Source organism: Diuraphis noxia, unplaced genomic scaffold (genome assembly GCF_037042655.1).
Source record: "Diuraphis noxia isolate RWA-SAM2 unplaced genomic scaffold, SU_Dnox_SAM2 contig0004, whole genome shotgun sequence".
Classification (NCBI taxonomy): Eukaryota; Metazoa; Arthropoda; class Insecta; order Hemiptera; family Aphididae; genus Diuraphis; species Diuraphis noxia.
In genome coordinates this window covers 36,752,654-36,766,851 of record NW_028301714.1, presented here as the reverse complement: position 1 = coordinate 36,766,851, position 14,198 = coordinate 36,752,654, and the positions used below count along the sequence as shown (strand labels likewise).

General features: G+C 28.9%; 2 protein-coding genes across 11 annotated transcripts in view; one reads left to right on the top strand and one right to left on the bottom strand.

Moving 5' to 3' along the window:
- The first annotated feature begins 356 nt into the window (after positions 1-356).
- Positions 357-7,692, top strand: LOC107170156 (maltase 2-like). The gene is made up of 12 exons (XM_089227872.1): positions 357-511; positions 598-696; positions 1,054-1,233; positions 1,326-1,483; positions 1,738-1,863; positions 1,942-2,183; positions 3,840-4,035; positions 4,835-5,090; positions 5,206-5,401; positions 5,822-5,965; positions 6,734-6,818; positions 7,422-7,692. Exons 1-11 carry the CDS (start codon positions 373-375, stop codon positions 6,798-6,800), a joined length of 1,803 nt encoding a protein of 600 aa, XP_089083998.1. The 5' UTR covers positions 357-372; the 3' UTR covers positions 6,801-6,818; positions 7,422-7,692.
- Rim (Rab3 interacting molecule) overlaps positions 7,663-14,198 on the bottom strand; it is a 33,923-nt gene continuing 27,387 nt past the window's right edge. For all 10 annotated transcript variants that reach the window (XM_089227869.1, XM_089227862.1, XM_089227863.1 and 7 more), the window contains 4 exons: positions 12,367-12,569; positions 12,050-12,189; positions 11,107-11,247; positions 7,663-7,893 (listed from right to left, as the gene is read on the bottom strand). In XM_089227869.1, coding sequence (XP_089083995.1) covers positions 7,891-7,893; positions 11,107-11,247; positions 12,050-12,189; positions 12,367-12,569 — 487 coding nt within the window. In that variant the 3' untranslated portion in view covers positions 7,663-7,890. The remainder of the gene's footprint in view (positions 7,894-11,106; positions 11,248-12,049; positions 12,190-12,366; positions 12,570-14,198) is intronic.

The window sequence follows — 14,198 nt, the reverse complement described above, 5'->3', positions numbered from 1 at the left end:
ACATATACGCAGAACCGACTGAATATCGATCAGACGATCAGTACCTATTCCCATAATATATATCATAATGCAATTTTACAACGTTTAGCTATGGACAACAGGTAATCCGGACTCTTCGCTCATAATTTATATTATATAATTTGGTTGTGAAAAATAAATATTTCACGTGTTTATTGTTTGGCCAACCCGTAATTATTTGGTATTGAGTTCGTAACTCAATTTGAACGCAAACACTTGATTCTTGACCGATTTCACGCTTCGTGTGCGCGCCACTTACGCCTCTTGTCGTTCCAAGTCCATTATTACAGTATGACAGCCGAGTGAATAATTAAATTGGTACCTACCTAATATTTTTAGCGCACTGGTAAGGTCATGGGCAAAATTATTAAATCATACAAATACCTGAAAATTCACACAATAGTCGCCAGACGATCGCCCACGAGTCCTAACAGTATGACGTACCTTTGCTTCATTGTCGTTTTCATAACAATCGCGTTCAGTGCAAATGCTGGTAAGAAGTTTTTCGTTTTCAAATTTAGTACCTATTTTTATTTTATATATTATAATATACTGTAAGTAATACGTTGACATCTCTAGAACCTGCAAAATTGGATTGGTGGCAGACTGCTGTCATTTATCAAGTGTACCCAAGATCGTTTAAAGACAGCAACGGTGACGGCATTGGAGACCTCAAAGGTAATTGTATAAGTGTACATCAATACGTTTTTTATACTTAAATAATATCATAGGTAACATCAGATGATATTTATACACATAAATATATAACATATATAAGACTTATCGTACCTACGTGCGAATCAGTTCCGTTCATAGGTCTTATGCTGCAGGTTCATAGTTGTTTTAAACATTCAATTAATAATGGTTTAATGAAACATATTATATTTGATACTTTGTACAAATATATGACAATGTGACTTACATTTTAGAACAGCGTATTTTGTTTTATGGCAAACCATAATTTTACAGTAGATGCTGTATGCTAAAATTTTACAATTTATAATAAATTCTATCAATTTATTTTGTTTTATATAGGTATAGAAGAAATGGCTGAACATTTTCAAGAAACAGGTATTGGAGCCATTTGGTTGTCACCAATATTCAAATCTCCGCTAGCTGATTTTGGTTACGACATTTCCGATTTTGTAAGCATCGATAGCACCTACGGAACAATGGAAGACTTTTTATCACTTCAGAGAAAACTTAAATCACTCGGTATATTAATTTATTCACTTGTGACAAAATAACCGTAAATACAAGTTACACAATATATACGGTCATAAAACGCGTTTGGACACTTGATTTAGGAGTTCGTATTCTATTGGATTTTGTGCCCAATCATTCAAGTGATGAACATGAGTGGTTTCAAAAATCAGTCAAAAAAATCGATCCCTACACCGAATACTATGTGTGGCTAGACGGAAAAGTAGACGAAAACGGTACCAGAGCACCTCCAAATAATTGGGTGAGAAAATTAACTAAACAATAAATTAGTTTTACGTTATACCATACTCATTATTGCACTGAATATTCTTGAGTGTGATGATTGAGGACATCGAGTCTCTATATTATTAATTCACTGCTAAATTCAAGACATTTTCTACGAGTCCAGCGGCCATTTCGAATTTAAAATTTTTACTCACTTATAATGTTAAATGTAAAAATGTAAAATCACTTATAACATTGTTCATGTATTATATTAAAACTATTTGCCTTAAGCGAAACAATTTTGACGGAAGTGCTTGGGAATGGTCTGCTGAAAGGGGACAATACTATTTGCATCAGTTTACGATCAAACAACCGGATTTAAATTACAACTCTCCAGCTCTATTAGAAGAAATGAAGGTACTGTCTATTAAATTTGTATAGAAAAATTGTGTTATTCACGCACCCTATCAGCCTCTTAACATTGGATTTATTTAGAACGTACTACGATTTTGGCTGGATATTGGAATTGATGGATTCCGAATAGACGCTTTGCCATACATTATAGAAGACATCAGTTTTAAAGATGAATCAGTGATCCATCCGAATATCGTCGACGACAATTATACATATGTATTTCTCAAGCACAATTTATCTAGGGATCAACCAGGCACGTATAAAATTGTCGAGGAATTTAGAGCCGTTTTGGACGATTACACTAATCGGGACGGAAACACAAGGTACTAAAACAAAAAAGATATGATTAACTTGTAGATTTATATTGGTCAGTGTTCTAGTTTTAGTTTAAAATATACAATTAAGGAATCTAACAAGAAACTAAAATTTCACATTGCTCTAGAGTAGATTTCGAGTGTACCTACCTAAAAAATGAGAATTCTTATTGAAAATTTTAAAGCTATTAATTTGAAAAAATTTATACATTTTCATGATTTTGTCGAATTTCGTTAAGATTTGAACTTAAAAACTCTTAAACTATCTTTTTGGATTTTACTATTTTAAGTAAAAAAACCCACACATCATTATTCATTACATCAATGTAATATATACGAGTATATAAATAAATAACATTTATCGTCCCGCATTGAACTTAATAGTATAAGGTAGCACCTAGTATAACCTACCCACGAATTAAAATATCTTGTCATTTTTCTTTAATCGTAGCGTAGATAATTACCATAAAAGTCTAAACACATCATAAGCTGTTTAATTACTAGTTATGCACTACCTATGCAAAATATAGTAGGTAAAACATTTTATCAGAGATATTTTTATTTAAAATTAATTAATATTTCTAATTCTATTAGTGTTCATGATTTCTATAATTAAAAATAGTATATGTAATGTATATGATATATAGTATACCTTGGTTAAATTAATTATTATAAATTATATACTTTAAATAGTTTTAGACAAAACGTACATCATGGGAAAATAACATTTCCGTACAAAATACAAACGTATAATTTAATTATAATAAAAATAAAAATAATATTTATGGCAAAAAAAAAAAATAATAATATCGGTTTGTAAGTAAAATAAATACGTCAATTAATCGGTCCTACATTAAAAAAATTAAGCATGTGAATGCGAGTTTAAAAAAAATAAAACTAAATTGATCGAGTGCCCACTGCAATTAAAAATATCTTCACTTGTTAAACGTTCAATGACTTGAGACAGTAACACAAAGATACTTAATTCGATTTAAAGCTCCTATATAGTAATTTATAATAAGGCTTTACATTTATATTATTATATTATATACTATATATTTATATATTACCTACATTTATATATATATATATATATATATATATTACAGTGGTTCTCAACCGGTGTGTCGCGAGATCGACTAGGTATGTCGCAAGGAATGTCTGATATTTGTAATTAATTAAATAATATTGAAAACAGTACTTTATTTTATTACATATGTGTTGAGTGTGCCGCGAACTCGTGATGTATAATAGTGTGCCGTAAACCAAAACAAAACTTACCTCGTTACTATTTGTTCGTGGCGTTAGATGAATTAAGTATATGTCGAGTAAAACGAATAACCTAATACCATCTTACTGATTATACATAGGATTATTTCAATACTAATCAATGTGGCTATGTGTCTATGTCCAAATATAAGTTCATTTTATGCCGCTATTTTAATTTGGATCTGATTAATTAACTGTTATTAAATAATATTTTTTCCAACGATGTGTTTTAATACAACTTTATTTCTCCCAAACCGCATTTTAATCGTATAGACCTTAATACCTTATACTAGACGAACAACTAAACTTTGAGACTTTGAGCTGCTCTAATTTGGGCATTTTATGTTAACGTAGTAATTATGTTTAAGAATTGCTACACTTTTCGATATTGTTTAGACTAATGTTGGTGGAAGCGTACGCGTCCATCAATTATACCATGATGTACTATAGCCAGGAGACACGCAGGGCTCACATGCCGTTCAATTTCAACTTTATCACATACTTGAACAAAACGTCGTCGGCCGTTGATATAAAGAATACGATCAATCTGTGGTTGGACAACATGCCCCCGGGTCAATGGCCAAACTGGGTGGTGAGTAACGACTGATGCCGTTAGTTATAGATGTATAGAATTTAAATTTAGCCAAGAGTGTTTGCAAAATTAATCTACTCGTTACCTCCTCCTCTGGCCACTGTTTATTGTTCAAATATTTTTTATTTTTTATTATTATCAGGGTTAGACACTAAAAAGTCTCAGTGTAGTATGCGTATAAATAGTAAATACTGCCAAACACCTCCCTCCCCTCAGATTTTTGTCGTCGTAAAATAACATTTAGGCCGCGCGCACATTGTGTACGAATTTGTTTCGTATGAAAACGTACGAATACTGGTCGTACGAATTGATTGCGCACATTGAATACGTTTTATTCATACGATTTATTCATTTATCCATTGCCGGCGTACGAACGTTAATGAAATCCGGACAAGTTCGGATTGTTTTCGTACGTCAAAGTTACACGTACGTATACGTACGAACAAATCGCACCAAGTCTGCGCGCTCACATAGTATTTGGTAGATCGGGATCGTTCGTGTGTGTACGTACAAGTTCGCACGAATCAAATTCGTACGAAAACGCATTCAATGTGCGCGCGACCTTATGTTCCATTGGTTTTCATCTTACACCAGTGCATAGTATTTTATGGATAAAAGATTTGACCAACCATTGTACTATCATCAGACTTTTATCAATATAACCACCGATATTGACGAATCGGAGAAATTAAAAATGTAACTCTTCCCTTGACCACTGTAGAGTGTACTGTGTACATGTATTTCGTAAAGGACGCGTGGAAAGCAAATTTATATTTAAAAAAAAAACAAAATCCTTTAGATGGGGAACCATGACAACAAACGGGTGGCTACGAGATTCGGCCAGGACATGGTCGACCCTATGAACACGTTGGCGACGATGTTGCCGGGCACGGCGATCACGTACAACGGAGAGGAAATCGGTATGGCCGACGGCACGATAAGGTGGGACCAGACAGTCGACCCGTTCGGAAAAAACGGTGGTATGGTCAGATACGAGGAGAACTCGAGAGACCCGTTCAGGACTCCATTCCACTGGAATGATTTTCAAAACGCCGGTAAGTACGCGCGTGTTCGGGTCTCGAACGACATAATTTCTTTTTTATCGAATTTCTGTACGCATACCTACTCGGAGGAATCGACGAATAAAAACCTAATGAATCGTGTTCCAAGGCTTTTCGACGTCTCAGCGTACGTGGCTCCCAGTGAACAGCAACTATTGGTATCTCAACTTGGCCTTTCAGAAGGCATGCTTCAGAAGCCACTATCAGACGTACAAAACCCTGTTGCGACTCCGTTCGTTTCCGACAATAGCCCAAGGAAATCTCACCATACACACGCCGTCAGATTGGGTTTTGATTTTGACTAGGTACAGTATTAATTATTTCGTCATTGTCGTTGTTTTTGAAAATGGTCTCAGAACCGGTGTTGGTGAGAACACGTTGGTTGGCCTTAATCAAACAAAATTAATCGCATTAATTTCAAGTATTTCCGAGACGAACAATCACGTTGCTAACAGCAATAATGGTTATTACAGGTAAATTTTTGTTTAGGTAACAATTGATTAGATTTTAATCTCTGTTTATTCAACTAAGCGAATTCGACAAATAAGCGTAGGATTCCGGTTCTGACTGTATTGTTTGTTTTAATTAGCGATTCGTTAGTTTAATTTGTATTTATTTTGTTCAACAAGGAGTGTCACTGTGGATAATTACTACTGTCCATCGTAATATTTGTATTGTTATTATAAGTTAAAACAGCATAATATTTATTTATTTTTTGTTTTCAGACAATTGGAAGGCCACGAGACCTTCTACATTATTTTAAATGTAGGGACAGAACAAGAAGCAATTACTTTCAATGAACACTTTAAGGACGTACCGCTTCATATGATCGTCCGCACTTCGAGCATAAATTCATGGCACGCTGAAAAGTAAGTTAATTACACGGCCGACTAAACACTAGGTACAAAAAAAAAAAAAAAAAAATGTTAAATCAATGGTTAGTTACAAAATATTAATTTCTTAACAACGTTTTTAAAAACTGAATTCTTCCTAAAACCTATTTAAGATTAATATTTATAATATAATATAGATTTTAACAGTATTTTTCAAATCGAATAAAAAAATCCGCGAAAGTAGCTCTGCTGTATAGTAGGATATTGAATGTACTTCGTCATTCAATGGGCCACTGCAGAGTGCAGTTGATGAGTTAAATTTAAATTTAATGATAAATCATCGTACAAGATAGCAACGATTTTGAGCGGAGACGGTCTGTCAGTCAATATTTCTAAGAGTAATTCATTATAATATATTAATAATGATTATATTCGTATTTATTATTTAAAAACAAATTGCATATATTATATAGTGACTTTGAATTAAATATTCAAGGTAGTGGAGTTTAATATCCATTAAATAAGGTATAGCTGTTTGAATAGTTGGAATTTGAACCTTTAAGACCTGTGAGCTCAACTAATAGTTATACCTCAATCTTATAAACCCAGTTGACCCCAAAACATTCATTTAATTTTAATATGATCAAAACGTAATAAACAACAAAACATTTATGTACTTCTAACAAAATAATAACGTATAAACAGCTATACATTGTGGTACATTTTAAAATCGATAACACAATATTGTAAGCAATATTATATATTATTCATTTAATATTTAAATTATGTATATTTTTGTTTTAGTGATTATATTGATACAACAAAACCAATAGCAATGCGACCTAAATCATCACTAGTGTTATCATATTGATAAAACGTCCTACCCAGAGTATGTAAACTTAAACAAAATAATATTAATGACATTATTAAGCTACGAATGTTGTTAGCACGGTTTAAAGATTAAAAATTATTTATTGGATTTTTCAATTATCACTAAACATATTTTTGTAACATTGTGTTAAACAGAAGTCAAAGCTTGTTTTCAGTTTAGTTATTTATTTTAAATTTTTTTTTTATTAAAACAAAATATACCCTCAGCGAAATAGGTCATTGGGTTACAAAACTTTAGTTACATTGGGTTGAATTTACATTGTATTTTAAAATTATTAGATTACCAATATTCAATATCCACGTCCCACGTATCATTTAATATTGATTTCTTGATATTGATAAAATATTAAAATCTTTGACAATTTAAAGAACTTGATGTATTATTTTTTTTAAAAATCATACGATAGAGTTAAAAAAAATCAAATTTTTACAATTTTGTGGTATTTAGAAGCCTGCAGGAGATATACACTGCAACAATATACTGGCAAATTATTGCAAGAGGGTATTTTTTTTAACAGTATAGTTCCATACTTATATTCAACAATAGTAAATAACGCATATGTTTGTATCTTGTTTATTAATTATAAATCATTTTTTATAGATTTCGGTACCTGCATTGTCTTTGTTAATGATTGGACAAGTCAAAAAATTCCACTGGATTGTGATTCGTGCATAGGACACAAAGGACTAAATAAATATAATGTTTTAATAAATAATGCACTGTTTATTTTAAGGTTTTTCCATTAATTATCAATTAAACAGTTAAAAACAGGTTTTTTCATTATAACTATATAGGAATGTATAGACATAATAAGAAAGTTTTAATGTTACAAAACACATAATTCCATAATAAATAATTTATTTACAAGTAATATTGTTTTCGCTTTTATTTACAAATAATTTTTTTAGAATATTGAGAATATAAATTAGAGTTGCGTTAAAAAATACTCCAATGCATAACTGTGACTTGACATTAAACAATTAATACTTTTAAGTGGAATTAAAAACAAAAAAATGTTGTCTGCATGCAACCACCAAAGAAGAAACCCAATAGAATGAAGCAACAAAACTCACTGAAACATAAATTAAACACAAACGAAGAAAAAATATTAGGACAGGTAACAAAAAAAAGAAACACAAATGCAATAAGTAATTAAAATATTTATATAAATAAAACATTCTTCAATAACATCATAGGCGTAATTTGGGGGATGCTTCGAAGTGCTTTGCACCCTTAGATGTATAACAGGCAATAATACATTCTTAAATTGTTTAACGCATCGCCTTATCAGTATTGTTTATTTTAATTCTCCTAAAAAGATAAAATCGTTTTCATTATTTTGAATTTTGTTTGTTTTATTTTTTTTGCTTACTGTCAGTAGTTATACTTCAGTAGTCATCTATTATTATTATTATTAAGAAGACACCACACCCACATGTGTTGCCTCCGCCTTAAAAAGTACAACATAACAAATTTCACGTTAACAATAATCCATTTTATTCTACTAATATTTAGAATAAGATTGAACTGGGCCATGATAAAAATTAAATGAAAAATTATAAACCAAGCCATCTTAGAGAATTTTTTTATATTATTATTTTTTAGTTAGTTTTAAAATGTAAAGTTTAAAAAATTCATAATTTTCTTCTTTATAACAATATCAATAAAAGCCATTAGATGCCCTAGATAATAATCTTACCTTTAAATTTTAGAACAGGTCAAATCACTCAAATTTTAGAATTTATAGAGTGAAATGTATTATTGTGAATCGAAAATTTGAAATTTTGTATATTTGTAAGACGGAGACTGCTAGACTGCACACCTGATATGGTATCCTCTTAATTTCAGTTTATTGCCAATGTTTAAGTTTTGTTCATATTATATCTTTTTTTTTCTAATGTTTGCTATCAGTACTATTTTTAAAGTCATTATTGTGAACTATAAAGGCTATAAGGTAAGGAAATTTATGTGACAGATGCTATTAAGTACTCATAAATCTATCTGGAAAATTTGAAAATAAACAAATCCAAATCGCACTGTAATAATTATAAGGTGTTTTGTGTATCGTCGTTATTAGTGTTTCGAGGGATATATATTTGTTGGTTAAAAAATATCATAAATTTAAGTTTCTTAAAAGTTTTAATTTTAACACGGTACCTAATAATTTAAAATCATGAAACAAATATAGCTGAGTTATTTTCTTCATAACATACATATATTTATATGTATATAATATAAAATTAAAGGATTCAAATAAGCTGTTATAATTAATCAGAAATTAAATTATAAAATGATTTAATGCTGTCATAAGTAGCTAATATAAAATAAATAGTTAAAACTTATATTATTATCCTATTGCCGTATACTATTACGAGAGTTTCAATAATCTTAAGTAGGTACTTATAAATGATAAAATGTATTATATTTTTGTTAAATATTAAATCTTTTGATGACAATGGGTTTATGTTATGTTGTATAGATAATAATGTATATTATAGAATAATAATCAATCGAAATCACCCATAGTAATCAATTAGTTATTAATTTTTATAATATTAAATGTGTTTATATTAGTGCAAATATATTATTTTTTTTAAATGGACAGATTTTTAAAAAGTGTACACACTTTACGTGTGAATAAGTTGATGTTAATAGTTAAACCTTATACTAGTAAGAAAACTAATTGTTTTAGGTATGTTTTTGTCATATTAAAATCTAATTGATTACATTTAAAAAATTATACTAAATTAAATTATTTTTTCCGATTATGTAATAAAAAAAATATTAAGTTAGTAATAAAATTATTTCAAATCATTTCATATTTTAAATCTTTTTAGACTTAAAAATAAATAAGTTTATTTTAGTTAGGACAGTGTCGTAAGGACACTATTGTAAAAAAATCATTACCTATGATGAATTAATCTGACATTTTACAAACATTTTTTTTTTTTGGCAGTTTTTTGCGTTTTTGAATATCACAAATTGATATACGATTTAAATTTGTATAATATAGAATAACAATTTTTTACATTTTTAAACCTCGAATTTTTTTTTTTAATAAAAATGTTTTCATTGTAAACGATTGTTATTTCTATTGTTCACAATGTGAATCTAAAATTGAAAGTTTTGAAACCCATTTAATTATAATAGTTAATTATAATTATTAATATTCCTAACAGTTTTAATAAACGTTAAATTGTAGGTTTAAATACCTTATACTTAATAATAATATATTAGTATGTACACTCACACCATACGTCACACATAGGTATAATGTATAAAATTATGTTCTTAATTTAAAACTAATTCAAGCGTTATATATTAAGTATATATTATTTGTGGTTTAAAAAGCTAGTATGTAATGTCATTATGAGATAAATAGTGCAATATTTATTTGCGATTAAAAAAAAAATCAGCATAATATATGAGCAGTAAATGACGAACAAAATTATTATGTTTATAGAAACCAGTCAGACATGGGTACCCTGTGAAGCGAAATATCAAACAAAAAATTTAAATTTAATAGCGTCTCAGTTCGACGTGATACGATTTAAATTTCGAAACAATCAAAAAATTCAAATTTAATTTTTTTTTAATAAGAAAAAAATGTATAAAATGGATCATTTGAATTTTAAACAGTTCACAACAATAATTAATGCCAAAAAAAAAATAATATACAATACGTGCCATTAAAATGGTAAATTAAATACCATGCGCGCCAAACATAATGTACTCGAACAAGGGTCTCAGGTCTCATGTATCTATAGTCATATACTCGTATAGCTTGTCTTGAAGTATAGTTCCATCGCGTACTATACCATTTTAATACACATTTAGTATTAATGTAATAATACGATGATTTAATAATATATAGTACCTAGCGTACGCATGCAAAAAATTACTACGACATAACAATATGATCCGACGGGCACAATTAAAGCGATGCCTCCTGGATATCTATTTGTTGAAAATAAAAAAAATAAAAAAACACTATTCCTATACTGATAACTAGAACGTATACATAAATATATATCTATTATATAATACTATGTTAGTGAATGATTATTATAATATTCTTGTTTCGTGTACTGCTATACTTAAAATGCGTGTAATTAATAATTGTTTTTATACAACGTTAAAAATACAGACTACAGTTTTTTTTTTTGAATTTTACTTAAATAATATTACACGACTACGGTGATCCACGGCGCTATTAAATTTATAATACGGTCTACCATGGATACAATGACGGAAACGAATTTCGAAATCTTTCATTAACACTAACCAACGACGACGATCCGAACAGCCTGTACCACTCCGTCAATGACGATCCGGGACTCGTAGTTATGCTGTCCATATAAATCACGGCCACCCCCATGAATACTTTTCTTCCTTTTTCGCGTCCGTAATCTCCCCAGACCGACACCTGTAAAATAATATTAAATATCATCGTTATATATTGTATATAAATATAGCATGTTCAGAAAATACGTTTTATTTATACAATCGATTAGTGTGATATTAATTGTATGTTGCTCTAAGATAGAGACAGTCATAGTATTTTACGTAAATCGCGAAATGGTTGAATTCCGCTCGGATTAAAAACAGAAACTCGTCAATTAATCCACTTCAGTCGATAAAAAAGCAATTTCTTACTATTCACTATTCAGCATGTTTTAAATTAACAATCGACTTTTAAATATTTATATTCATTTTCAGGACAAAATCCTTATTGCAGTATCATTATTACTTATAACTTTATTTGCATACCTACTTAATTATTCGATACTTACTTAAATTCTCCTTTGCTTATTATTTGCACAACATTTTAATATTTTAAATATATACACACATAGTATATTCAAATAAATAAATTATAAAAATTTTAATTAATCTAGAGCTGTCAAAGTAAATATGAAAAATAGAAAAAAAAATTGATTCCTTGAACCTTAACAAATAAATCATGGCTTTTTTAAAAGAGTGCATTTAAGAAAAAGAAATGTAATACATTTACCTAAAATTTTTTGAGAATAACTATTTATTATTGATACTATTAGATCAATCAGCATAATGTATAGCTTCATTAAATAATTTATTCACAAAATATTGATTTCATGGCTAACAGTTAAGTAAATTTTTTGGTAATTGTTCAAACAATTGACAAATAATACTTATTAACCAAATTAATAGCAATATAATTTTTAAAAAAAGAAACATTTCATGCATACCTGGATTAAACAACCAGCTGGGGAACTTTTAAATTTGAGCATTTCCATGTATTTAGGTTGCAAGCTCTCTTTAATTGTTTTTGTACGATGTTTTTCCACGCACTTTTTTCCTTTCACAAGGTATACTTTGACATAAGTATCTGTCAACATATAACATTTTTTTTTAACATTATACAAACTCAAAACAATATCTGTATTAAAAAATGTCCAAATACATTGGTATTTAAATTAAATCAGTACGTGACTACTATCTTCAGAATTCTTTTTTATCCATTTTGAATCTAAAATAAATAATTATGCATTTCATATTTTTGTACCTGGAAGCTTTGTTTTCGTTTCTTTAACATTAATTAGATCCTTGGCTTCAAAAACAGTGACTTCCATAAAGTTAACGAAAAAATTGAATCCGATTTTAACGTCACCTCGATATGGAGTCCCCAATATCTGTCGACTAACTTTTTGCCCTGGTCCAAGTTTACCAATGAACGTGGTCACTTCACCCTCAGTGGATTGACCGGCGCTATAAAATGACGAATGAAAAAATTTAAAATTTTACAACGGAATTAGTCAGTATAAACGATATTAATCTAATCGAACTACCTTAGAAAAAATAATACTATACATTATCATAACCATTGGAAGAGAATAGATTATTGGCATAGATCGCCATATAGTGCTTGAAGAAATTGATAGTCACGTGAAGACCAAACATGAGAGTAGTATAATAGTATAATATATTATATGATTATTTTAATTACCGTTAAAGCATGTTGTACCCTATAGAATTTAACTTACCTTACCTTACCTTGCCTATTATTCTATGGCATTTAATAAAAAATATATTTAAAATTAATTGTACGCAAGGAGTGTAAAATGTATTAAATTTGAATTGATAACTTAAAATATAATTCCATCGAAGTCAGAATTCATCTGCATTCAAGAAACCAATATTTGTTGTTGACTCAAGATTTCTTTTTTTTGGATAGTATTAACTTGAAACATCTATTGTTTTAGGAATTAAAACATAGATAAAATAAATTCAATAAATCTAATACATTCTTCTGCGTACAATGCATCATTAAAACAATTATTATATTTTTTTGTAGATACGTATACAATTATGTTATGGATTTAAAATGTACTCTTATATTATGTTATAAAAGTAATCTGATCAATATTTACATATTGTGAAATATCTCTAAAGATACGGCTAAAACGTAAGTTTTTAGTGATAACGTGACACTTTGGAAAACTGTACATTGTGAAGTACGTACCTATAGCTATATTTTTGTTTTACCCATTAATGTTATCACTTGCAACTTGTTTCATTTGTCTGAACAGCATTGTATGTCTTTTTCTATATAATATTTAATTTTGTCGCTAAAAGTAATTAGAAAAACATTTATTTACAGTTCATGCGCGTGCAATTATAAACTTTCTATGAAAATCAATAACTAAAAATGCAAAGCTTTAAATAATGGTAACACGTGCTGCTAATGATGAAACGTTGATTCCTACGAATGTACTACTCACCATATATTTTATTGAACAGTTTATTTACATGGTTGAAAAGAAACATTCAAATTGGAAATCATTTTCCAAATTTAAATCTTTTTAACACAAATTAAGGATCAAATGTTGTTCACATTAGGACAATATAACAATAGTCAATAGTATAACATAAAAGTCCACTTTATGTCTTGTTAAAAAGTATTATACAAGGCCGTAGTCAGGGGGTTTAGGATTCAGACTCACCCCTAAAATTATTTTGCTGGCTACGACCATGGTATTATATCAAGTACTTTCAAAACACTTTAATAAACATGAACCATAATATTATTTATAATATTATTTCATTAAAACAAGAACACAAACAAATTTTTCTTGATAAATTATAAATTATAACACAAACAATTAAATTAGTATGTGAACTGCATACCAATTTTTAAGTAATTATTAGTATTGGGATATAAAATTTATTAGTAAAATTGAACACTTAAGTTTTCCAACTATGGCTTTTGAAATAGAAATAGCCAAATAGGATCTGTTTTTAATTTATAAACATCGAAATACATCAGTTTATCAATTTATATTAATAAAAGTAGGTAAGCTTAAGTGTTAAATAATAAATTTATGCAAAACTAAAATT

Bases quoted from the DNA above. Each gene is read 5' to 3' on its own strand.
- LOC107170156 (XM_089227872.1), top strand. From the start codon at position 373: ATGGGCAAAATTATTAAATCATACAAATACCTGAAAATTCACACAATA. The intron at 512-597 runs GTAAGAAGTTTT...TGACATCTCTAG, and splicing joins CGCGTTCAGTGCAAATGCTG to AACCTGCAAAATTGGATTGG. The intron at 1,484-1,737 runs GTGAGAAAATTA...ATTTGCCTTAAG, and splicing joins GAGCACCTCCAAATAATTGG to CGAAACAATTTTGACGGAAG.